General features: G+C 46.9%; 2 protein-coding genes across 9 annotated transcripts in view; one reads left to right on the top strand and one right to left on the bottom strand.

The window, feature by feature from the left end:
- PHF19 (PHD finger protein 19) overlaps positions 1–3,247 on the top strand; it is a 35,553-nt gene extending 32,306 nt beyond the window's left edge. For 4 of the 5 annotated variants that reach the window (XM_032478321.1, XM_032478323.1, XM_032478320.1 and 1 more), the window contains one exon: positions 771–3,247. In XM_032478321.1, coding sequence (XP_032334212.1) covers positions 771–1,113 — 343 coding nt within the window. In that variant the 3' untranslated portion in view covers positions 1,114–3,247. The remainder of the gene's footprint in view (positions 1–770) is intronic. The other variant, XR_004319453.1, reaches the window with a different exon arrangement.
- Positions 3,248–5,707: 2,460 nt separating this feature from the next.
- On the bottom strand, positions 5,708–23,906 carry LOC102511268 (protein CutA homolog). 4 transcript variants are annotated; one of them, XR_004319452.1, is made up of 6 exons: positions 20,434–23,906; positions 16,555–16,703; positions 13,068–13,127; positions 11,423–11,468; positions 11,006–11,161; positions 5,708–7,786 (listed from the first exon to the last, which is right to left on the bottom strand). XR_004319452.1 is itself a non-coding variant. In XM_014565270.2 (6 exons), the coding sequence occupies exons 2-6, from the start codon at positions 16,671–16,673 to the stop codon at positions 7,684–7,686; spliced, it is 378 nt and encodes a 125-aa protein (XP_014420756.1). In that variant the 5' UTR covers positions 16,674–16,703; positions 20,323–23,906; the 3' UTR covers positions 5,708–7,683. The 4 variants fall into 4 exon arrangements, 3 of the variants coding, with proteins under 3 accessions (XP_014420756.1, XP_006191865.2, XP_014420757.1); XM_014565270.2 differs by having other exon boundaries at positions 11,112–11,161; positions 20,323–23,906; XM_006191803.3 differs by having other exon boundaries at positions 11,112–11,161.
- Between the last annotated feature and the right edge of the window lie 98 nt (positions 23,907–24,004).

Raw genomic sequence — 24,004 nt, 5'->3', positions numbered from 1 at the left:
TGGGGACCCAGCTAGGGTTAAGCCTGCTCAGCAGGTGCTGTCCTCAGTGGCCTAGGGAGGGCGGGACTGCAGAGCACACGGACAGGTTCTCAACTGAGGCGCCTTTTACTGTATTTTAGGATGTTTGAGGCACATGCCAAAGTCGAATTAAAAGTATAATGTCCCTTGTCTCCAGACACCTCTAGGTGGCTTTCTCTGCTTTTGCCTCTGCATTTTCATTTATGTCCTCATTTCTTGGGTTCTCAGGAGCACTTCAGGTCTTGGTTTCTGTTTCTAGGCATCTGTGAATGTGTACCTCCCCTTCTGTGTGTTTCTCTACGCCCTCTGCCTCTTTCTGTTCCTGTGTGTTGGGGCACATACGTCTGTCTCCAATCCAGGTGTCTGTCCTTACCCTAATCTGACTCACCTGCTACAAACCCCATCCCTACTCCTGACTCACTTGGCTACAGGCAAGTCCAAGTGAAGGGTTAGGCAGTGTAAGCAGGGCCTCTGCACTGCGTGGCTGCAGAACGGTGCCGCTGGACTTGTGCAGTGCTGAGCTCCTAAACACAAAGAACGTGGTTTTGGGGCTGGACACACCTAGGTTTGAATCCTGGCTCTGCCACTCCCCAGCTGGTGTTTTCTCCTCAGGAGCCTCCTTGGGGCTGTTGTGAGGATCCAGGGAGACAATCTGTGCCCAGGGCCTGGTGCCCAGGAGTGCTCAGGGAGAGGCACTTGTGTGGCTTATCCCATCTCATTCCCATCTTTCTCCTCTTCCCCTTCCGATACAGACGGACAGTGGGCAGCCGCAAGAGGAAGCTGGCGGCCAAAGCGTACATGCCACTGCGGGCAAAGCGGCGGGCGGCCGAGCTGGGTGGACGCTGCCCCTCGGACAGCAGTGCAGAGGGGGCCTCGGGTGCTGAGCGGCCAGATGAGGGCATCGATAGCCACACATTTGAGAGCATCAGTGAGGATGACTCGTCCTTGTCCCACCTCAAGTCATCCATCACCAACTATTTTGGTGCAGCTGGGCGGTTAGCCTGTGGGGAGAAGTACCAGGTGTTGGCTCGGAGGGTCACACCTGAGGGCAAGGTTCAGTACCTGGTGGAGTGGGAAGGGACCACTCCTTACTGACCAGCCCCCAGGGGATGCCAGGAGCCCTGGAAACCAAAGGAGAGACAGTGGACACCACAGGCTCCCCAGGTCTCTCCAGGCTGGGGTGGGGGAGGGAAGCAAGACAGAGCTGCAAGTGCCTGGCCAAAGCCCCGCCTGCCCGCCAGGCCCGGGCCTGTGCCTCTCGGCTGGGCCCGGCCTGCGCGCGGGCCTCCTCGGGCTCACCACCCCTCTGCCTGTATCTCTGAGGTCCCACTGGCTATGGCTCCGTGTCTACACACGCCCTCAAACTGTTGACCTATTCCTCTGAACTAGTGTCCTGCTGGCTCTGTGGCCTGTTCCTGAGGCCCGAGTCTGTCTTTGTCCCCAGTGTGTCCAGTGTCTCTCTCTCTCATCCCTTTTGGGTGTGTATTTATACACCCAGTTTGCACACCTGATCCATCCCAGGAACCACATAATGAGAACATAAACCTTGGAGAAAGGCTGGGTGAAGGTGGGCACGAGGATGCCTTGAGGACCCTCTCTCTCAACTTCCTGCCACTCCTCCTGGCTTGGGGAAGAGGTGGTGAGGGTGGAAGAAGGCCTCTGAGAAAGCCTGTGTGGCAGGGACCCTGGGCTCTCAGGATCTGAGGAGTAAAGAGGCCGGGTCCCTGCTTCAGAAGGCACCAGCACCAGAGCCCAATGATTATGGCCAAGAATGAAGGCTGCAGTGTCAGCTTCTGAGAACCCAGAAGTCTTCCCTTCCCTGGCCACACCCTCTCTCTGTTACCATGGAGCTGGACCTGGCCTTGCAGACCGAAGGGACGGGGAGAGGAAGTGAGGGGAGGAAAGGAAGCCGTGTCCTGTTCCAGCTCAGCAGGCGTACACACACCACACACACAGCCACACGTTCCGCAACCCCCACCCCTCCACCCCCTGCCAGCCTGGCTCCTGCCCCTGGCTTTCCCTGGCCCTCTTCCCGGGGGCCACATGCTGCAACTAAATGTGAAAGTCTGGCTCCTGCCTACGAAGCAGCTCTGACCCCAGAGGGAAGTGTAGGGAACTCATACCCTCTTAGCCCCTGCCCTGCCTGAAACTGACAATCATTTTGGGGGCAGGCTGGGATTTTTAAAGGGCTTGAGTCATTCAGTCCTCTCAAAGGGAAGCCTTTGGTCAGTGGGAGTATAAACACAGTTCTTAGAATCGACATTTGAAACTCAGATCCATCTGGAGGGAGACCAAAAATGGGAGGGGGAGGAGACGACTCATTTTTGCTGCTTCCAGAGGTATTAGAAACTGACTCACTTGATTGGAAAATAATAAGTGCCTTGACTGGGGCAGGGGTGCACCAGATGGGGACCAGCCTTGCCAGCTGCTGCTGTGGCCTTCAGCTTGGCTGGGTTTTGGAGGCTGCCAGCTGTAAGGCGAAGGCGGATGGACAATGGCGGGGGTGGGGGGCAGCAGGCCTGGAGCTGGTTTTCCTATTAATAGGCTGGCCTCCCTCCCCTTCTGTGAGCACTCAAGGGTCCCTGAGATAGTTCAGATGCCCCTTGCCTCCAACCTCAGCTCCAACAGTGCCTTTCAACTGGGACCTCACCTCCTGCACACAGCCCACGACTTCCCTCTGCTTCCCAGCAGTCTAGGCAGAGACCAGCTGGTTGGGCCCAGTTCTCTCCCTTCTCAGCCCCACAGCTGCTGCCACTGAAGACCCCAAGCTGGGGCCAGGTGGAAGGGGAGCTGAGAAGGCAGTGCCCAGTCCAGCTGGGGGGTGAGACCTGGGGTCCAGCTGGTGGCTTCCTGCCTGCTCCAGAGAGCTAACAACCCCCCAGGCCTCCCGTGCTTCCTCAGCAGCTTTCCAGGCTGAGAGCACAGGATGGGCAAAGCCTGTTGGAGCTTCTGCGCCTCCTCTGCTCAAGCTCCAGAGGCTCTGGGCTTACAAGAGGGGGAGAGAGGGAGAGGGTGTCTTCCCCTCTGGAGATCAGCATACGGCCTGGCAAGGTCCCCCCCGACTCCACACTCCAGCATTTCATTCATACCTGGTAACAGCTGCATTACTGCCAACTGACCTTATCATAACCCTGTGCACCTTCAAAAAGATTTATGGTTTTGAATTGCTGCTTTTAGTAACATTTGTTATATTAAAATTATAATTAATGTGTCTGATCTACAATTTAAAGCTGCCTTTTCAAAATCTGCTTATCATTCCCCTAGTGAGCTATCAGCTGTTGGGTACCAAGAGGAATTAGCTCTGGTCCCTCGTCTAGGTCTCCCGAAAGGTGAGGAGGAATGCCTGGGCCCCATCCTCTCTGGCCACCACGCCACTCCTACCGCCGCCTCCCACATTGTCTCAGCAATACTCACCCTTACCACCAGGAAGACTTGGAACATTTTTCTACTGAATACCTGACTCATGGGGGTAAAAAACATTAGCTGAGAGTCAGAGAGAAGAGAAAGATGGGGAATGAACTTAGGATGGGACCCTAGGAAGATGCTTCAGTACAGGCACTGTAAGCCCTGACTCTGCGCACAGGCACACAGCTGTGACCCGAGGTGCACCCTGGCCCCATCTCTGCTGGCTGCCACCTGCACTAGCTCTCTCAGTTTCCTTTGCTTCAGTTCCTCGCCCTCCACATGCCAGAGAGAATCCCTGCTGTTGAGGGATGTTGGGGGAACCCTCTCACATACAAATGTGATAGATTATTACTTTACATAAACTTCTCTAAATTGAGGGCAGTTTGGAGAAAAAGAAGCAACATGAAGGGACAGGAAAAAGCTACAGGGAAGTGAAGGCCATGGGTTCAACTGAACCCTGTGTTTTCAGGGCTTAGCATAGCCTGTTGACCACACCCCAGACCCCCCACCCCACCAAGTGTTAATGTCTGCCCTTAAAAATCTTCATTATATGGTTCCCACTTACCCTACCACACCTCCTGCTTCAACCTTGTAAGTGCTCTTGGAACAAAACCACAACTGGAGCTGAGGTGGGGAGGAGTAGGGGTGGGATCACTCTCTGGGCTGAAATCAATGGAGTGAGATGAAAAGTGAACAGCGCCAGGGACCCAGGCTCCAGTCCAAGCTCCCGTGGAACAGCCCTACAGGCCCCCCGAGGTCGGTGGTCCTCCCCAGGCTGGAGGGCCTGCTACCGTGTAGTCAAGGTTAGTGTTTACAAACACAACAAATCTCCACCTTTGGAATTCAGGACCAAGAAATCAGGATTCTCACAAATTCCCCAAATCATAAGTTACCCTTAAACTACTTCAAACATTCTTTATACTTTTTCCTCATTATTATAGGTATCTGGGGAAAAAAATTGTTTAACAAAGAGGAACATTAAGCTCAGCAGTATCTACAAAGAACTGCAGCCCCCAAGGAATAAATACTGGAAAACACCAGGGAATGTTATCGGATGGTATTCAAATAACACATTCAAATATATCCTAACAAGGTTAAGAGTACACAGAATCTTGTGTCAAAATTGCCAGATTAAGAATTTATTTTGTTTCCAAAGCTTATTTCTTGGAACTAGGCTGACAGGATTTGTAGAAAGTATACTGTGTCTAGAAACTTACCTTATTTGCAAGAATGCCTCCCGCTGGTCCTTGCAGACGGGACTAGACACGCCTTCACGACATGGCAGCGATCACAGGCACACCTGACGAGAGGGCAGCACCACTTCCCTCCCACACGCTCCTGCCTGGTTCTCCGAACCTTCACTCCTGTGCGGGAGCACTTCTTGCTCTTGTTTTTTATTTGATGAAGATGGATTCCTTCAAATCAATAACATCTCCATGGTTTTAAGCTTCAGTATTCATGGGTAATTTTAATACTTTTTCTCATTTTCTCAACTGGTTTTCCCAGGAATTCTGGGTTCAAAAAAACCCTTACATTTCCTGAGAAATGCCAGGAAGGAATTCCCACGTGGAAAGCCTAGTCTACGTCCCAGCCCCAGGTCTCACAGCATCATTCTGGGAGGACAGTGTGGTAGAGTGGACAAACCATGTGAGCTGGAGTCACACAGACCCTGAGAATCATGAAGCGCCTCAAAATCTGTTCCCTCATCTGTATAAGGAAGATGCTATCGCCAACCTCCAGATCTGTGGGGAGAAGTAAACAGTGCAATATGCCAACTTACCCCAGGGAAGTCTGAGGAACTAGTAACTCTTCCTTTAGAGTTGGCTAGAGCAGGTTCTCTGGGTCTTTGGCCTACAAAGGGATACATCCAACCTCTTTGAAAGAGGCAGTAAGAGCATCCGATTCAGAACCAGAGACCCGGGTTCAGAGCCTAGCTCTGCCACTTATTTTAAGCATCTTTTATCTCCTGCTCTCTGATCTCAGGTTTCATCTGCAAAATGAGCGTAACATTGAGTTATAAGGATAAAATGATGTTAAGAACCTAGGAAAGAACCTGGTAGAGAGAGCTGATGGTTTAAGCAGGTGTTTTTTCCCTCTCCTCTCCCATTTCCTATAGTCAATTGTGACACTGAGGCAAAGGAAGGCCACCAAGGAACAGTTTTCAATGCACAGTCAGCACAGAAAATGACCCAGTGAAGGCCAAAGATAGAAAGAAAAATCTCCTTTGGAATAAGTTCTACTTTAAGAAAGTTCAAGGGAAAAAAGCTGGATTTTGCCAAGAAAGTAACTGGACTATCAAGAAAGTTTTATTCAAATGCTTGAAACATCAATTTGGGAAGTATTTGCCAAACCCTGTGCAAACGACCAAATAGATTCAAACATGCCCCCTCACCTCGAGCAGCTCACATCTAGAAACAGGAGACTGTGATGCACAAGGACACCAGGCAGGAGAGACTCCTTCCAACTGGGGACGCCAGCCTTTGCAAAGGAGCCACCAGATTTCACAAGCGTTTGTGCAGAAGGGCGCTCAGGCAGGAGGGTAACAGCACAGCATACTGGACTCACCCACTTGCCAGGGCAGGAGAGGGAGGTGGAAGGTAAAGATGGAGAAGGAGATCTGCGGCAAGGCTATAAAGGGCCTTGAAAGCCAGACCAAGAAATTGGACTTTATCCTGAAAGCAACACAGGCAGTCCATCTGGGGTCCCCAGTACATTTTCAGTAAGGTTTACTTTACACAAGATTTTCACATGTACCAGAAACACCTGTCATAAGAAAAGGACATCACCACTATCATTCTCTTTGTTCTCCTGAGGCAGCCCACCAGAATCCTCACTGGCTATCATAAAAGGATCCTCTGGACCTTTGGAAGGGGCTCAGCCTGAAGTCCCTACAAGGTCTTCACACAAGGGCCCTTGGAGGTCCTCCCTCATTTTATATTTGGAGAAACTAAGGTCCAAGAAGCACAGAAGGTGTCAGAACTAGAGCTTGGCAACCCCCCTCCCACACCCTTCCCTCTAGGAAGAAAGACCCAGGCTACTACCCACACTGCCCACGGTATCTGCAGAGTGCAGCTACCCTGTGCCAGAGCCACGGAGGGGGCCTTGGTCAAGTCTCTCTTCTCACCCCACGGGGCTCTGCCCTCCCTGCCCTCGTCCACCCGACACCCGTGCAGCAGGCAGAGAGCACCAGGGCGAGCAGCCTTGGCTGTACTGTTTGTAACCCAACAGGTCCCCGCTTCTGGGCCTCGGTGCAGTTCAGCTTCCTTTATAATCTACAAAATAGAGACTGACTCAGGCCACTGGCTTACAAACCTTTATCAAACAAACACACACACACTTAGCTCTACATACACAAATAATAAAAGCACAAGTGCACTGGCTGAGGTGTGAGTGGGGGTCCCAACTCTTACTGCCACACCCAGGTAGCCCCTAGGGTGCCTTCTGTCAGCCCCTGGGCTCTGTGGACCAAGTCTGAACAACACCAGGTCTAGCAGTTCCTGAGGGTTCTTTCCTTCTCGGGGATGCTCAGTTTCAGCGCTCAAGTGGAAAGGTTAGCAGGGTGGGCTCAGAATCTACGTCGCCACTGAGCAAGGCACCAGAACCTGCTGATGTCTGCCACACTCAGGCCAAGAAAGAGTCAAGACCACTCCCAACCCGAGAGGCTGTGTCTCAGCCCTGCTGTTCCCCGGTTCTGAATGCACTCATGAAGCCCACTCCCAGCCCCACGTCCTCAGGACCCAGGAGTAACAAACACCATCTTTAGCCAGGAGAGCTAATTCTGCTTGGCCTTGAAATTCCATTAGCAATTCATCCTTTTGGATAAAGTACTTCCAGTTCCCCTAGAAAGTGGCATTCCTCCCACACTCCTGAGTGAACAGGTCCTCAGGTCCACCCCTCATGAGAAGCAGAGTAATTACATACTAGGCACTCGACATTGGCTCAGTGACTGCAGATGACAAATATCACCCTCACTGCCACTTCCCCTTGGCCCCTACACACAATCATCATCATCCCACCCCTGGCCACCTTCAAGCATGACACACTCGGAGACAAGTTCCACTGGGTTCTTGTTCAGCCTGAATGGCCCAGTGTCCTCTTCCAGCCTCAGGAGCCTCAGACCTTCATCCTCCAAAAGTGACTCAGCTCCTCTGTGCTGACAAAAGCATGGCGACACTGCGAGGCAGACATAAGCCTCTCTTCCCCCATGGTACAGCTGCTGAAGGCTCAAGGCTGCCAGCAGGGTGCACAAAAAGCCCCCACTCATTCCTCCTTCATGCCCTCCTCCAGCCACTTTAAATAGTGTGCATCTCCTCGGTCCATGGGAAGACTGAAGATCTCTGGGATTTCAAAAGGATGCATCAACCTTTGGAAAGAAAGCAGAGCCCTGTGAATGCCTAGAATTGCAATCAGCCTATGCGATAAAACCCAACTGGCCAGCCTCACTTAAGGCCTGCTGCAATCTGCCTGTAGCCACCTGTCCAGCCCCACAGCTCACCACTCCTGAGCCTGTGACCCACCTGTCACCAAGTGATCAGTTAGGCCAGACGGCTTGAGAGTCTCACAGACACGGGTTCAAATTCAGTCTGCCACCTCTTAGCTACGTAAGCATGGACAAATCACTTAATTCCCTAAAGTTCCTACAAAAGAGGGGATAGAAATAGTACCCACATGATTGGACTGCTGAGGATAAAATGGGACAAGGTGTATAAGCACTTACCTGGTGCACTGGCTGGCACTGCATGCATCACTAAATGTTAGCTGCTGTCTTTATCACTGTCGCAACTCATCACTGTGCCCTCCCCAAACCACCCCCCGTACCTCTGTATTCTCTTCTCCACCTAGAAAGCTCTCCCTGCTGCTGCTGATTAACCAAACACCTCTCTGTTTCTTAAGGCTCAACTCAACCTCTGACCTTTCCCGAGGGCTCTTCCTTGACCATCCAAACCCACAGGAATCTCCTCCTCCCTGTTTCTTTCACCTGGTCTTTGACACACAATGCAAGTTCTCTTCGCTTTCCAAAGCAAAGAAACATAAGGCCTTGGGCCTCCGTCCCATCTGTCAAATAGAGATAATGAGCCTCTGCCTCCTTTTTGCTGAATTAGGCACTGCAAGGCTCTCATGAGGTGGTCCTAATCACAACACGTGTTTGGATAGGTGCTTAAACATTAGGAGGAAGTTGGATAATTTTCAGTGCCTGAGGATAATGAATTTTCTTAACTTATTTCATGGACACCTAGACCTGTATGTGTTTTTAAAAGCAGACATACAGAATTCAGTGTATGTATGTCTCAATACTATCAGAATACTATTCAGACATACTGAAGGAGACATGTTTATAATGCTTTAGTAGTAAGAGCTGCCACTAACGCAGCACCTCACGTGTGTACTTTACGTAATTCATTCCAGTATGCATAGCAAGCCAAGGTGCTCGTATGGTCCCCACCCTGTAGACGGGGCAACTGAGGCACAGCAAGGCTCAAGTAACACACATGCATTTACGCTACAACCAGCAAACAGAGGAGCCAGGATTTGACCCTGGAGGTCAAGCTCTGGCACTCATGCTCTTAACCTCGAAGTTGTTCCCTCACCAGTCAGGCTGTAATTTCTCAAGAGTGCTGGTTCTACCAAAGGTGCCCTATTCCCACATCTGTGCTCTAGTGGTAACATGAGGGCCTTTTCTACCACTAGATCTGAGAGCTGGTATCATCATGTAACTCCAGAGTCCTTCCTGGTTCCCTAAGAAGTGACGGGAAAAGGTTTTATCATCCAAATAAATGGTGACTCACATCTCTGGCTGCACAGGAAAGTCAAGATTTGAAGAACACCATACTTCATACTCATTACTTCATACCCATTCCAGATAAATTAAGTCAGAATCTGAGGTGGAGCCTAAACTGATAATTTGAAAAACGTCTCCATGTGGCTATAGCACATGGCCAGCATTAAGAATCACTGCTTTAGACCAGCAAGTCTCAAGCTTTTAGTGCACAGGAATCACCTTACTACACTGTAGTTTGATTCAGTAGGTTTGGGGTTAGTGTGAGATTCTGTATTTCTCGCAAGCTTCCAGGTGATGCCAGTTATTCCAAAAACCACACTTTGAATAATAAATAAGGATTTAGACCAGTGGTTCTCAAGGTGACGTCCACTGACCCCTGGGGAATTCCAAGCCTCTTTCGGGAGGTCCATGAGGCCAAAACTATTTTCATAATAGTACTCATTTGTTATTTATCTCTTTACTATGTTGACATTTGCACTGATGGTGCAAAAGCAGTGATGGGTAAGACTGGTGGCACCACAGCATGCGTCAGGACAAGGGCACCACACTGTAGCAGCTGTCACTGTGTTCTTCACCACCACACACCTGCATTTAAAAATGCAAGAGCATCCTTGATAACGTGGTAAAGAATTACTATTTTCATTAAAGTTTGACCCTTGAGTACATCTTTTTAATATTCTGTGTGACAAAATGGGAATCGTACAAAGGCGCTTCTGCTATGTACCTAAGAGCAAGGTCGTCTAAAACTCTGATTGAGACAGAAGCTAGACTTTCTTCCCCCACAGAACACTCTCAAGTTTTTACTCTCAAGCCCAAGTAACCATCATTTGTCTGTCACTTTTACAAATTAAGGTTACTCCGGTTTGAGTATTAGGCATTTTCCCAAATAAGAACAAAGTGGGCCCACCACTCAAATGAAGACAATTTACATCATTTATTGCCGATCAAAAAATTCATGTTTTTACACAAAAATTAGAAGTTTGGAAAACTTGAATTTATCACCATGAGCTTAAAAGTGTCTTAATACTTAAAGATGCTTTTGAGGCAACTCAGCTGTCTTATTAAGCCAGATTCTGCAAAAATGTAAAATGATGCCATTCTTTCCAGTTTTTTGGAAAACATGGCTACTTTCCATAAAAACGCATTACAGGCATACCTCATTTTGTTGCACTTCACTTCACTGCAGATACTGCGTTTTTTACAAATTGAAGGCTTATGGTAACCTGGGTCGAGTAAGTCTACTGACGCCATTTCTCCAGTAGCATTTGCTCACTTCCTGTCTCTGTGTCACATGCTGCTAATTCTCTCAATAGTTCAAACTTTTTCTTAATTATTATATTTGTTATGGTGATCTTTGATGTTACTACTGTAATTGTTTTTTGTTTTGTATTTTTAAATTAAGGTAGTAATTTGTTACTTTTTTTTAGACATAATGCTATTTATTACATACTGAGTAAGACTACAGTAGAGTGTAAACATAACTTTTATATGCACTGGGAAGCCAAAAAATTCATGTCACTCACTTTACTGCAGTCGTCTGGAACCAAACCCGCAATATCTCCAAGGTATGCCTGTATTTATGTTAATAGGTAATACTGTATTTTAAATGAGCTAAAAACACATAATTTAAAAATTTCTTAGTTTTAATTTCTAATACAGTAAACTTTTATATAACCCACATAAACAAAGCTCTTTTGGGTCCTCAACAATTTCCATAAGTGTAAAGGGATCCTGAGACCAAAATTTTAAGAACCACTGGTTTAACTCTTTACAGATGGAGACTCTTGAGGGACAGGGCCATACCCAGGGTCACATGGAGGCTGGTGACTAGGCTCTGGGTCTCCTGCTTTTCAAGCTCATTCACTTGGTCCCCAGCACGCCCCTGGCTGGGAGGAGATGGCAGTACTACCTGATGTAGCTGGACAGCGTATGGACCTTGGAAGTCTTCGTCTTTATTAGCTGTAAATGAAAAAAGAAAAAAAGCACTGCTTTAGGACCTCAGCCCCAGCTCTGCAGCTGCTCACTCAGCTGACCGTGCAGAAAGCAGCATTCCTCCGGGTCCCCAGGCCCTATCACTAGCTCACAAATGAACCTAGGGCATCTTATGTGGGGCAAGAACCTTCATCAGTTGATCTTTGCTAATTTTTAATTGGAACCTGGGGAAAAGGCCTTGGTCTCGCTCTTCCCCCATCAAGGCCCCTTCCTCCCATCCTCACTCACCAACAGGATCTCAGTGGCCTCTTCTATTTCTCCATTCCAAAAGTACCTGGAGAAGAGAACAAAAAAAATTATGCTCACAAGATGAGCTCAGTGAATTAAGCCTGGCCCAATTAGGTGATTTACGAAGGTGGAAACTTCAAAATCTTTCCAAGCCCATATAAAAAACTGTGGAGTTGGTCAAGCCTTACAGGTCATCTAGTTCAAACATTCTAGCATTGCCTTAACATTCCTGGAGGTGAGAGGCTCACCATCTCTTGAAGAAGTCCATCTGCCTGGAAGGTTTTCACATGAGATGGTTTATTTTACGGTGTGCCAATTTGCCACCAAGTTGTTTCCCCAGCTTCCACGTGAAGGCCCAGTTCAGGACAGCCCTGCGGAAACTCCTGTATGTTCTCTCCTCCAAACTGGGCATCTCCAGTTCTTTCAATGCTCATCCTACACTCATGACTTCCAGGCACCTCCCCATCCTCTGAACTGGTGCTATTTTTACCACTGACTCTCAGAGCTGAGTGCCCACCAATGAATAAACTAAATAAGCTAAGGAGGATTCAAGGAAGAAGCGAGCCTTATAAGACATGGAAACAAGTCCAAAAATGAAAAACAAATTCAGTGACAATGTTCAAAAAAGAGTCATGAGAACAGCATCATGGGAAGGGAAAGAAATCTGACCTGAGAATATCTACGCTGACCCAGGGCAAATCTAAGACAACTCAAGCATTGGCTTTATCTGTCTCACAAAGCTGTGGTGAAAGGATGAATTATAAGGAAGGATGAACACAGGAGGGGAACATTAGGCTAAAATTCTGTTCTAGTTCCCAAGCACTGGCTCCCAGACTGGCTTATATGAATACCAATACAACTTTTTAAAAATTCAGAGACTCAAGCCCCATCTTTAGAGACTGAACAGATCCAGGATGGAGCTCAGGAATCTAAAGCATGGCCAAATGTGGGAGCCACAGCTACAGATGGTGTGAGGGAATGGTACTGCGGGGCCGGAGAAAGCCTTCGTTACACGGCACTTTTCTGCTCTGACCTCAAGAGTAGGCATTATTTCTCTTCTCTCTCTCTTTCATCAGAGGAGAAAGGAGATGAGAAACAGGATGATCAGAGAAAATGAGGTACAAGACAAATCCTGCATGCTAGCACTGGGATGTGGAAATATTTTGATGAGGGAAATGGTGTAGACCAGGCCCAAGTAAACGAGTTGATGAAATGAAAGGCAGACAGTGCACAGAAATAGTCTGTCATGTATGCCGAACTCTCAAAGCTTTCCAGAGAATTCAAAAGCAACAGAAATTATATTCTTTGATATCCCCAGTGGGCTTAGTCAGGAATGGAATGTCCAGTCTGACTTCTTTGGTAACATCAAGCTAATTGATTTAAACAAAGAATGTGCAAACAAGACTCATTGCTCGTAATTTGTAGGTTTTTTCCCCTTCTCTAAACATAGCCTGTTTTTGCTTTTGTTGGATGACATAAACCCACTAGTTGATTTCCTCTGAATACAAATTGATAGTGAACTACTGATGAATTAGATGCCTCTGAGTTGTTCTTTGACAACTCCGCATTAGTTCAGTGCTCTTTCCACCGGCCACGACCTGACCTAGCACTCCCACACCCCTCCTCTGGCCATAGCAAAACTCACAGTGAGGATGCCTTAGGCAGGATGTTCACAGATGCAGCCAGCTTCTTATCCAGGACAGCCCTAAAGTAAAGAGACAGAGTGACAGTCACTGGTGTCCAAGTGTCCCGAGAAGGGTTGGGGGGCAGGAGTTCCTGGGAATTACCCAGGAAATCTGAGCCTAAGTAGGTAACTATTTAGAGGGCCCCTCCCCACTCAGACCAACCCGGTACGTGCACAGACTACCATGCACAGAACCACTGAAGACAGAGTTGTTTATAAGTCCCTCCTTGGGTGGGGAGACAAGCAGGGAAGCAGTTATGGGAAGGCAGTTTTGAGGACAGGCCCAGCCTGCTTGGGGAATGAGAATCTATTAACCCTGGATGGAGAACAAGAAGATGTGGACTCCACTTCAGCCCTGCAGTAGGATGGCTGTGTGACCTTACACAAGTTCCTTCTTTCATTCCAGGAACAGGTATCTGAGCACCTCTCCGAGACAGGCACAGCCCTCCCACTCGACCTGAGTGCCTGCTGTACAAAGAGAGGACTGGTTCAGGCAGTGGTTTCCAAGCCTTTCCACCACCAAGAGCTCCTTTTATCATGCCACCTTCTTCTCCTTTTCTTTCTCAGATATGTATTGGGCTGACACTCAGTGCTTCTGGTCTGTAGATACCTGTGTGACCACACACAACTGATATTAACTCTAAGGAAAGCCAAAAAAGGCATCATGTTCTGTGTTTGTCTTTGGCAAATATAGGCTCTTTTTGCTTTTATTTTTGTAAAGGTTCTACCACAACCCTTAGAGCACAATCATCACCTTTGTAGACCTCTAAAAAATTTTTTTTTCTGAGACCACAGGTTGGAATTCCTGACAGTCTGATTCCTGTGCAGAACCCTGGTGAACACAGTAAACCACACCTGAACTAGCACAAGTATCACGGATGCAAAGAAATGTTCCCAAGTATCAAAACCTCAAGCCCTGGGACTCAGGCAGACCCTGACAAACTCCTCTCAAGCCTCAGGCAGCCGAGGGGACCCAGCTTCGGTTCTCTGAAGTGCTTGGCCCCTGCCAAGTAAACCTCACTGGAGCTCTGCTTACTGTTCCTTCCTTCTCTTAGCTGCTGCCAAGAGAACTGACCCACTTTCTCTTCCCCAGAGTTCCAGGCTGAACAGGGCTCTATTTAAGGCTCCACATGAATCTGGTATTACCACCGCCCTTACTCCCTTGGAAAATTCCAGGAGATGAGTAAACCCTGACTGTAAGGAGAGGTACATGGCACAAATTTGTCTAAGCAATGGCCGCAAGTCTTGCTCGCTCAGTCAAGTGATCTGCGTGAGAAATTGCACTTCATTGGTTCTAAAGGTGACATGTAAACACAGGGAGTGAGTTAAACCTAGAAAAAAATAATCCAGTGCCTCAAAGGCCCTTTCCAGTCTTTTTGGAAGTATGAAGTCCTTGGTGACTGATCACAGCAACCAGCCCTTTGGTAAGAGACTGTAAAACTATAGAGGACTGTGTCATTCAAAAAGTTCCTATGGAAAAAAAAAAAAGAGAGAGCACGAGAGAGCGAGAGAGCACAGGAGTGAACGAATATGCAAGCTGATGGATAAAACACACACTGAAGACCAGCAGTGGGTCACAGACAGGGAGCTCAGGCCCTCATGCTCATCTGAGTAAAGCAGGAGATACAAATGCAGAACTTCCAGGGCTTCCAGAATTGCAAAGGTCACAGACCAGAAGCTCACAGACCAGATACACAGTTTGGCTCACGTGGCATTTAAAAAAAAAGCCATGACTTTGTTACCAATTTGTACTATCAGAGTATTTCACATTCAAAACGTACACATCATCTAGCCTTCTCACCAAAAAATGAGACTTATGACATTGGACCTGCAGTCCTATGAGGTCACACTTAGCTAGAGCTGAGCAAGGGCTACTCCCTTGAGGCATGACATATGCTTCTCAGGTCAACTTCCACTGCTCTCTCCTCCCTACATGTGAGAAGAGTGAGGGTTGCCATCTACTGTCATTCTCCATCATTACACCCCAGCCCACTCCCTCACTTAAGCTGCCTGTCTACAGACATTAGTGTCTGTGACCCTGGCCTAATCCAATTCTCTCTCTCTATGTGTGAAATCAAAGCCCAGAGAAGGAAGACTTGTCTAAGGTCATATGCTGGTGTTGGCAGCAAAGAAGACATTAGAATCTAGGCTTTCTGATTCAACATTCAAGTTTCTACCCTAGCCCCAGCAACAGATTTTTCCAGTTTAGAGTGTGTCTGTCAATGATGAGATCTAAGAACGCTGCCAGGAACCAGAACTGAGAGGCGGCAGACCGAACGCTAGAGAACACTAATGAAGAAAGAGCACTGAACTGGAGCTGAAGACCTGGTCCCAGAACTAGTTCTGCAGCTGAAGCTGGGGTTCCTGCCAGCTAACACTTGTGGGGCCCTCCCTACCATGGATTCATTTACTCTCCTCCTACAAATCCTGGAAACTAAACCTGTTTGCCTCTCTTCTATAAAAAATATTGAACAGAACAGCTGAGGGGAGAGAGCCCCTAAGACCCCACTTCAGAGTCCCAGTCAGTGGTGGACAACACACACCCCAACACACACCCCGCAGCCTTCCTTTTACACCAGACCCCAGAAACGACAGGAAATATTTCTTACTTAGCCATGGCATTGCATGGTAAGGAGAACACTTTATGTACCAGCAACTAGGAGGAAGCCCTAAAGAATAAAAGGCAGCACTGAGACAAGCACGGGAGCATTTAGGGGACTTCCTAAGAGCCTCTGAATCTTTTAGACATTGGTAGTGATCTGGTTTACTTGGCTTCCAGCAACCTGGACACTTCTGAATATGAAATTGTAATTTTTTCATTAACATAGTCATAGTTTGAATCACATAGGATGACCCTCCTAAAAATTCTTCATGAGGTGATAAAAAATTACTCTTAGAAACTAATTTTGACTGTCAAATTCTAGATTGTAGAAGTATTTATTTAAAGAATTGAACGGTAAGTTTTCCCTATACCTGCCATGTAAATATATATGTCTATTATTTTATTTCCTTTGTTCCTTATTACATTTATACTGTTCATTTGTAAACAAATGTGCCTTTTGAAGTTGGGGGGACAAAAGAGAGAGGAGATGAGAGCAACAGTCTGTATCTGGAGGTGATGGGAACCAGAGCATGCAGGAACTTGGAGGCAACCATCAAGGTCAAGAGTTGGAATGCCACAGCAGGAACAGGTAGGCCCCCTAACCTCCCATGGCCCAGGCAACAGTAACGGGATGTTTGTCTCTAGGCAGAGCAGTAAGTGTGGGAATTCTGGACAAAAGGCAAAAACATCGTCCTAGTGGCTGGTGACAGCCACAGACAAAGGGGAGAATTCATGCCCAGAAAACCAGTTACTAAGGTACCCCAGCCAGCTGAATGTCCACCCACCTGCACCCTGGTAGCTCCTCCCCAAGCCTCCCACGGCAGCACCTAAGCCCCTTCACCATACCTGGCAATATCTCTGGCAATCTGCTCGTTGGGACAGTTGGCAAAGACAATGGAGTAAGTGCCGGAGACATAGCTGCCAGTGACAACTGAGTGGAGCTGCAGGCTAAGGGTCCTGAGCATGGGGTATGTCAGGAAAGAAGCTGTCAGGATCTGCACAGTGGGGAAAGAAAAGCGCAGATCAGCAGTGGCATGGCCAATTCACTATTTGCCAGCTCAAGCAGACTGGAACCAAGGCTGGGCATCATATTTCCTTCCCCATTTCCCAGCCACAAAATAATTCCTGGGATCTCTGTTGAGCTTTGGTGCTTAAAGTTTTCATGCCTAGATATTTTCCTCTGCATTTTGCAGATGGAAAAAGAGAGGCTCAAAAATCAAGAAACTTGCTCAAAAATCATACAGCTTTTAATTAGTGAAGCAAAGCTTAGGAGTCAAGTCTTGATAACCTGAAATCCTATTGTGCAAAACTGCTACTAGAGGTAATGCCAACTGACATCCACTGAACTGCTGTCATCCTGTGGAGATCGCTGTGAATGATAGGTTCTTACCATCTATTGATATATTAGGGAATTAATTTCACTTTCGTTCAGTTGTGTATGTACAGGGTGCCATGGGGAGTCTAGAGGACAAGGAAGCCTAATTCTAAAGCAGTGTGACTTGTACTACTGTGGCAGAGAGCTGGGGGTCCAAGAGGAAGGCTCTACCTATGGAGACAGGAAAAGACTTCAAAGATATCATCTAAGTTGGAACTGATAAGTAGGATTACAAGAGGGGGAGATATGATAGTATGTACAAACTCAAGAGGTATTTGGAACAGATGAGCTATCTAGTCTGCATGGGTCTTAGTCTGTGGATATGAGATTGGGAGGAAATGAGACTGGCCAAAACTATAAAGAAAAGGCTCAGGCTAAGGAGTCTGGGGTTTGTACTCAAGAGACAAGGTGCTGTTGGAAGTTTAAGTAGGAGAGTAATAATATGATCAATCTGAGCAGAGTAACAGGAAGGAGGATGGGGAGTGACCAGAAGGTCTATTCAAAAGGCCTTTACAACGTTCCAGGAAAAAAGCATTAAGATGCTGAGCTAAGAAAATGGCAGTGACAGTGTGAGAGGAAAAAACATTCAAGATGCAATTGTTCCTTACTGTTTTAATGATCAACATTTAAAATAAGAGGGAATGAAAATAACTGGAGGACATCTTCCATTCCAGGGTTCTCTGCTTGGGAGACACAATGGAGTCACTAATAGGGGTCGAGGAAACTTGCGAGGAGTCCCACTGCGACTCAGGCAAGACTGAACAAGAGCTTGCTTCTCCTGCCTCCCACCCCAGGGCTCGCGTCTCGCTCAAATAAACCTCTGTCCTCCCATTCCTTCTATGTTATTGCCCGGGTCCTGGCTCCTACTTCTTGGCAGGGCATAAGTAGCGTTTTTATGTCTTCAGCTTCACTTTGACTAGAGGCCTGTCTGGGGCGGGTTTTTCCTTCCCTCCTACTACCTCCACCAACACCTCCAATCCAGCATACTGGTCCTCTGAACTAAACCAGTGACCACACGAGAAAAAAAAAACAAACAGACTTTTCAATGAAGCTTTTATTGTGTGTTTAATGACAACTAAATTAGATTATATAGGGAAAAAATAAAGGCACTAGAGAGCAGGCTTTAAATCCTAGTGCCTGTTAGCCTACTGCTAACTGCCCGTGGCCTGTTACTTCCTCTCCCTTCTGTAAATGTTATCTAGAAATCGGAGATTATGACATTTGTACTGCCTACCTCAGAGCTGCCATGGATTCTAACAAGACAGGATAAACAATTTATAATCATTAATCCAGTAAAGGAAGGGACTGTGCTTTGCTCATCACTGTGTCCCCAGCACAGTTCATGGCACATAGCAGGTTCTCCACAAATACTTGCAGGCTAGTGAATTAGTGTATCAGCAAGATGTTGATACTGAGGATAAACAGCCTTGTGAAGTAAGTAGGGCTTCTTGGTCACCCACAGTGCTTTTGGTAGAGAATTGGACATACTACCACACTGTGAGGGGTCAACTACATGACTCTAAGGTGGCTTCCAGCACAGACTCCAAACAAAAGGAGCAACGGCCTTGTCCCTAGCCAAAGACGCCATTCCTGGAAAAGATCTAGGGCACTGCAGCCAGCAAGTATCAGTGGAACACAGAGCTAACAGGATTAAATATAAACTCACCTAAAATGTACTGAACCTCTTGTATGAACTCTTAGTCAAAATGCTAGGAGGTATTTTGGGCCCTCAGGTATTGTCTAAGCTAACCCTTCATTTACAAATAAGGTAACTAAGGCAGAACACACAAATTCTGTGACAGAACCAAGACTTGAGTCCAAGACTCCTGCCTCCCAACCTGGGCTCTCGAAGAACTGCAAGGAGCATGACTAGGAACTGACATAGTGGGGTTACTTGAGCTTCACTTAATCCAGCAGCTGTCAACTTGGGACATCTGGCAACATCTAGAGACAATTCTGATTGTCATGACTTGGGGGAGATGCCACTGGCATCTAGTGTGTAGAGGCCAGGACTGCTGCTAAACATCCTTTTAGTCTACCGTCGATCCACACTGAAATACAGACCATTGTTTACATATGTCTCCTGCATTGGACACGAGCTCTTTGGCTTCATTCACTTCTGTATTCCCAGCACTTTACAACCCCTGACAAGGAGCATGGGCTTGGGAAATGTTTGTGGATGTTATCAACAAAGAATCAGAAGCATGAAAGGTCAGTTTGGAACCAAAGGTGGACTACAGTTTATTAGAAAATGATATTACATGAATGCAAAATTGATGGAAAATACACACATCACCAAATTCCCTAATACAAACATTATAATGGAAAAATATTTACTCTCAGTTTTAAAGTCTTTATAGTATTTTCATATTTATGTCTTTATCCTTTTCTAATTTTACATTGTTTTAAAATATTTTAGTTATTTCATAATTCATTGTCTTCCCCCTTTTTTTGTCCTAGAGTATCTACCTAGCCTTTAAAAGGTTATGGTTGACTTTAGTGTTTGTTAAGGCAGAAGGGGCCTCAGAAACCACCTAGTGGTTCTAAACTTGTAACCCATCTAGGTTTTAAAAATCTGTGAATACTCAGAAACTGAATGCAACATTTTAATTTATCTATACACTTATAGATGTGTTTATCTGTAAATACATAGATAAACCTGTGTTTATCTATACATTTTCATTGGGTGCAAATCCAGAATTTTCACAAGACAAGACAAGAAAAGAAAAGAAAATCTATAGCCCCCAAAAGGTTAAGAGTTACTGATTTATGCCAACTCTTACACATGAGGAAATTAAGGGCCAGAGAGGGGAAGAAATCACCAAGAAGTGAGCAGCAGAGCTGGGCTAGACCCCTGGGCACCGGGCCCTCCCCTACAGCTTTCCTTTTCACTCCCCCTCCCCACCCACCACAACCACCAGCACCACTGCAAGTACCCTGTAGCGACTTCCAACCATAACATTTTAAGATTATTTCATAGACGACAAAACAAAGCCCCCAGAAAAATACAGAAAAATGAAATAACTGTACTCAACAAAGGATCTATCACATGACTTGTAGATGTGAACTTTCCAGCAGCCACCCTTTATCACCCCAATGACCCTGGCAGTGAAACACAGCCCGGTCACTCCTCACAAGGCAGGGAGTGAAGGGGTGCTGGTAACCTTCAGAACCACGCCACAATTCTCCAGGACAAGGGGTGGTGCCCCCAAGGATTTTACCTTCCACCCCCTACCTACCTGCCTCCAGCTCAAAATCCCAGGAAGAGTAAAGACAAATGCACCTTCTCTCCTCAATCCCAGGGTGGAGGTTTAGAGATGAGAGGACTCACAGTAGGGTGGAACACTCACCAGGAGGCATATAAGGACTGAGGGCCGCGGGCAGCCTGGCAGGGGGCACCGTGCGCCCAGCCTGTCCATGGCGTCGCCGGTAACTGAGCAGTACAGCCTATTGGACCTTCGGGCCCGAGTTGCTGGCTGATGGGCGGGCACGAAGGGCCTGAACAGCCCTCTCGCCTTACCACCTGCTGCCTGCCTCACTGCCCAGCCAGGTCCCAGCCAGGCCAGAAGGAGGGGGCGGGGAAAGAGGGAGAAATTTTCACTGGGCAACCCAAGCACCACATGCAAACCTCCAACCCCTGCAAAAATAAAAATACTAATTTTCCCCTCCCATTCTAACGCATACATACACACACACACGCGAATCATAAAATCTCCACAGATGCAGAGATAAAAAGACCTAAGTTTCTTAGATATATAAAACCTTCAGAAACAACAGCCCACAAACACTAATACAGATACACAAAACTCTTACACTTTATAGAGGCTCATCCCGCCAACAAAAACAAATAAATGAAACACACACGTGGCTGCCTTCCTGTTCCCCTGTCACCCCCTTCTCCCAGGATCTCCCTTCTAATCCTCCTTGGCTTAGAACACTCTTACTCCCAACTGCTCTCCCTATGAACTCTTTCGTCTTTCCAGGCCAGCTGCTCTGTGCAGCCTTTCCCAAGGTTAATTAGTCCCACAGTCCTTTGTTCCCCCTAAGGCACTTTGTACACATTTCTGTTGCAGCATTTAACATCAACCATGGGGAGATGCAAACAAATTTTAAAAAGAAGCAAGCTAATGATTGACTATTGCCCTTCAGGGATGCAGAGTCCACTTCGTCAGGGTTTCCAATTTTTTAATCTAGCTTTTTAATGTGAAATATCTTGATTATTAAATGACATTTCCGGGGCAGGAGAAGGGATTGAGTAGGACAAGGGCACAAGTAAACTTTAAGCCAAGGAAACTGTTCTATATCTTGATTGTGGTACTGGTTACACAAACATTAAAAAATTCAACAAGCTATACACTTAAATTGGCGAACTGTATTTTATGTAAATAGCACCTTAAAGGCAGGGGTAGGGTGGTGGGAAATGCTGAAAACCAATTCAAAATTGTTTTAAACTGGGCAGACCATACAAAACATGTTAGCCAAATCTGGCCTGCAGGCACCAGTTCACAACCTGTGTTTAATTTACCTGTTTACCTGTCTGTCTCATTCTGTGGGACTATAAATTTTTAAAGGCCTAATACACTTCCTAGCAAAGTGTCTTAAGTCGGCTGTAGGCCTAGCCCTATCATTTACATCAACAGCTACACAGGCTCAGGCAAATTACTTAACCTCTCTGAGCTTTTGAGGGGTTTTTTTGGTAAAGGAAGAGTTAGCATCTCCTTCATAGGTCTAAAGTGAGGATTAATTAATAGAGTAGATTAATATAAGAGTACTTTATAAAACGTAAGGCCATGACAGCAATTCTAGAGCAAGTACTCTCATGCCAACTACCAAAGAAGGTTAACTCAGAAAATCTCCATCTGAGATTAAGAATTTAGCAAGTATGGAAAAAACAGGGTTACAGAAAATGAGGCCAAGTGGTCCTAAAAAAAAAACCTTTTTATTTAAAGTCCACTAAAGTAAATCAAGACTGTGATCTTTTATACCTGTGACATTAATAAAGCCACTGTTAATGACCATTTTACCTTAGATCCTGAGATGATTTCCTGAGATGTCCAGAGTTTAGCACAGGGCCTCACACAGATTATGCTTAATAAATGTTTGCTGAATGACTAAATGATAGTCCTTACACACTTGGTATAAAACAGCATTTAATTTCCTTAGATTCATCTTTATGTCTACTTTCAGAGACTTGTGTTCTTCCTCATCTATAGATACACTCTGTTATTGCCAAAGTTTGAAACTGAAGTAGCTCATTAATTTCACTTTCATCAATATCGATGAATTTAAAGCGCATCCATTTTGCAGACTCTATGACTTTTTTCAACTTAATTAGCTCTAGGGAAACATGCATAATCATTCACAATATTGTCCCAAAGTTTCCGCCAGACTTTATTAAGAGCAGCTGGTTTTACATCATCCATCACCTCTTATCACTACCAAAACTTCAGCAATGTTCACTGTTACCATGTTTCTTTCAAAGTGAGGCAAGGGTTCTTTTCAATAGTCAGTAAAGTGGTCAAACATATGCTTGGTGTAATATCTCCTGAATGCTCCAATTATACCCTGATCCAAGTGCTGAAGGCAGTTAGTGCTTTCCAGAGGGAGATAACACAGTATCAACAGTAGGATGAGCAAAGAATGAGTCCGGGTGACTGGGACCTCTGTCCAAATCAGTAACACTCTAAATTCAAGATTTTTTTCTGTGAAAGAACTCAAGGTTTGATAGATAAAACAACTACGAAACCAATCCAAAAAGAAGTCAGCTGTTAACCATATTGTTAGGGCTCGCCAGAAAACAAGACGGCGTTTTTTATTTTTTTTTTCCATAAGACGAGTGGGATCAGGGTCTTTATAAAGCAGCAACGGCTTTATCATTTTGTCACTTACGGCACTGGCACAAAAAAATAAGGGATTTTGTGTCTTTAGCTTCCTCTAAGCTTTCCGGATTTTTGTCTGTTTCCCTAAAAGTACGCGAAGGCAAGGACTTCCAAAACAGGCTCATCTCCTCGGCGTTGAAGACCTGCTGAGGTACAAAGCCTCTAGATCTGACCAGTTTCCGGAGTTGCTTGGAATACTCGGGTGCCGACTGGGCATTTAAAGATTCTTCCTGCCCCATCAACCTCAAATTTCGCAGACTATAGCGATTTCTACACCTCTCAAACCATCCCTTGCTCGCATGAAGGGTGTCTGGGTTGCCCTTCCCAGTGGTCTCCACCAGCTGCTTGTACACGCGTCTGGCCAGGCCAAATGGCCTTCATCGTCAGATGCCCCTCTACGGTCTAATCCTCGACCCAAAAGATTAACTCGGTCTCCATCTCGATGTAAACGTCACGGGGAATGCACAGCACTTAGGAGCAGATGGGCGAAACATTCTCCACGCTGTCCTTGATGGCCTTCTCGTTTTTCTTAACGGAGCGCACGGCTGCCTCATTAACGCCAGGAAGGCGCCCCACGTCGGTGTTACTCACGCCTTCTTCCAGCTTCTCGAGAATTTTCAAGCTGTCTTCCAGGAGCATGACCCTCCGCCTCCTCATGACAGGCGTCCGGCCGGGAGCCGGGTGCTCCGCTTCGCCCCGGGCGGCCTAAGCCGCTGCCGAGAGCCTAGTTTTAGAGCCAGGAGGCCGCCCGCAAGGCCGTTTAACCTTCGGATGGTCCTCATTCTCATCGCTACTCCTGCCGGCCATTTACTCAGCCTTCGCTCTCGGTGGGCCAGAGGCAGGCCGAACGGAGGGTCGGGCTGCAGGACCGAAAGGCGCACGAGAGGACGCCAGGCTGCGAACCCCCTAACCACCAGCGACCCTAATGTGCCCCGGTCTCGCGAGGCTTCGCAGCCTGGGAGTGCGCGCTGCCCGCCAGCTCCGCAATGCTATTGGTGCGGCCCTGACGGCTCGCATTCCCAGCCAAAACTCGGGGAAGAGA

This window comes from Camelus ferus, chromosome 4, assembly GCF_009834535.1.
Source record: "Camelus ferus isolate YT-003-E chromosome 4, BCGSAC_Cfer_1.0, whole genome shotgun sequence".
Lineage (NCBI taxonomy): Eukaryota > Metazoa > Chordata > Mammalia > Artiodactyla > Camelidae > Camelus > Camelus ferus.
This window is presented reverse-complemented; position numbering and strand designations above follow the sequence as displayed.

Coding starts and splice junctions, on each gene's coding strand:
- LOC102511268 (XM_006191803.3), bottom strand. CDS start 20,790: ATGATTCGCGTGTGTGTGTGTATGTATGCGTTAGAATGGGAGGGGAAA. Junction 13,128..16,554: donor ATTGCCAGAGATATTGCCAG/GTATGGTGAAGG, acceptor TCTTTACTTTAG/GGCTGTCCTGGATAAGAAGC. Junction 11,162..11,422: donor AGGCCACTGAGATCCTGTTG/GTGAGTGAGGAT, acceptor TTTCATTTACAG/CTAATAAAGACGAAGACTTC.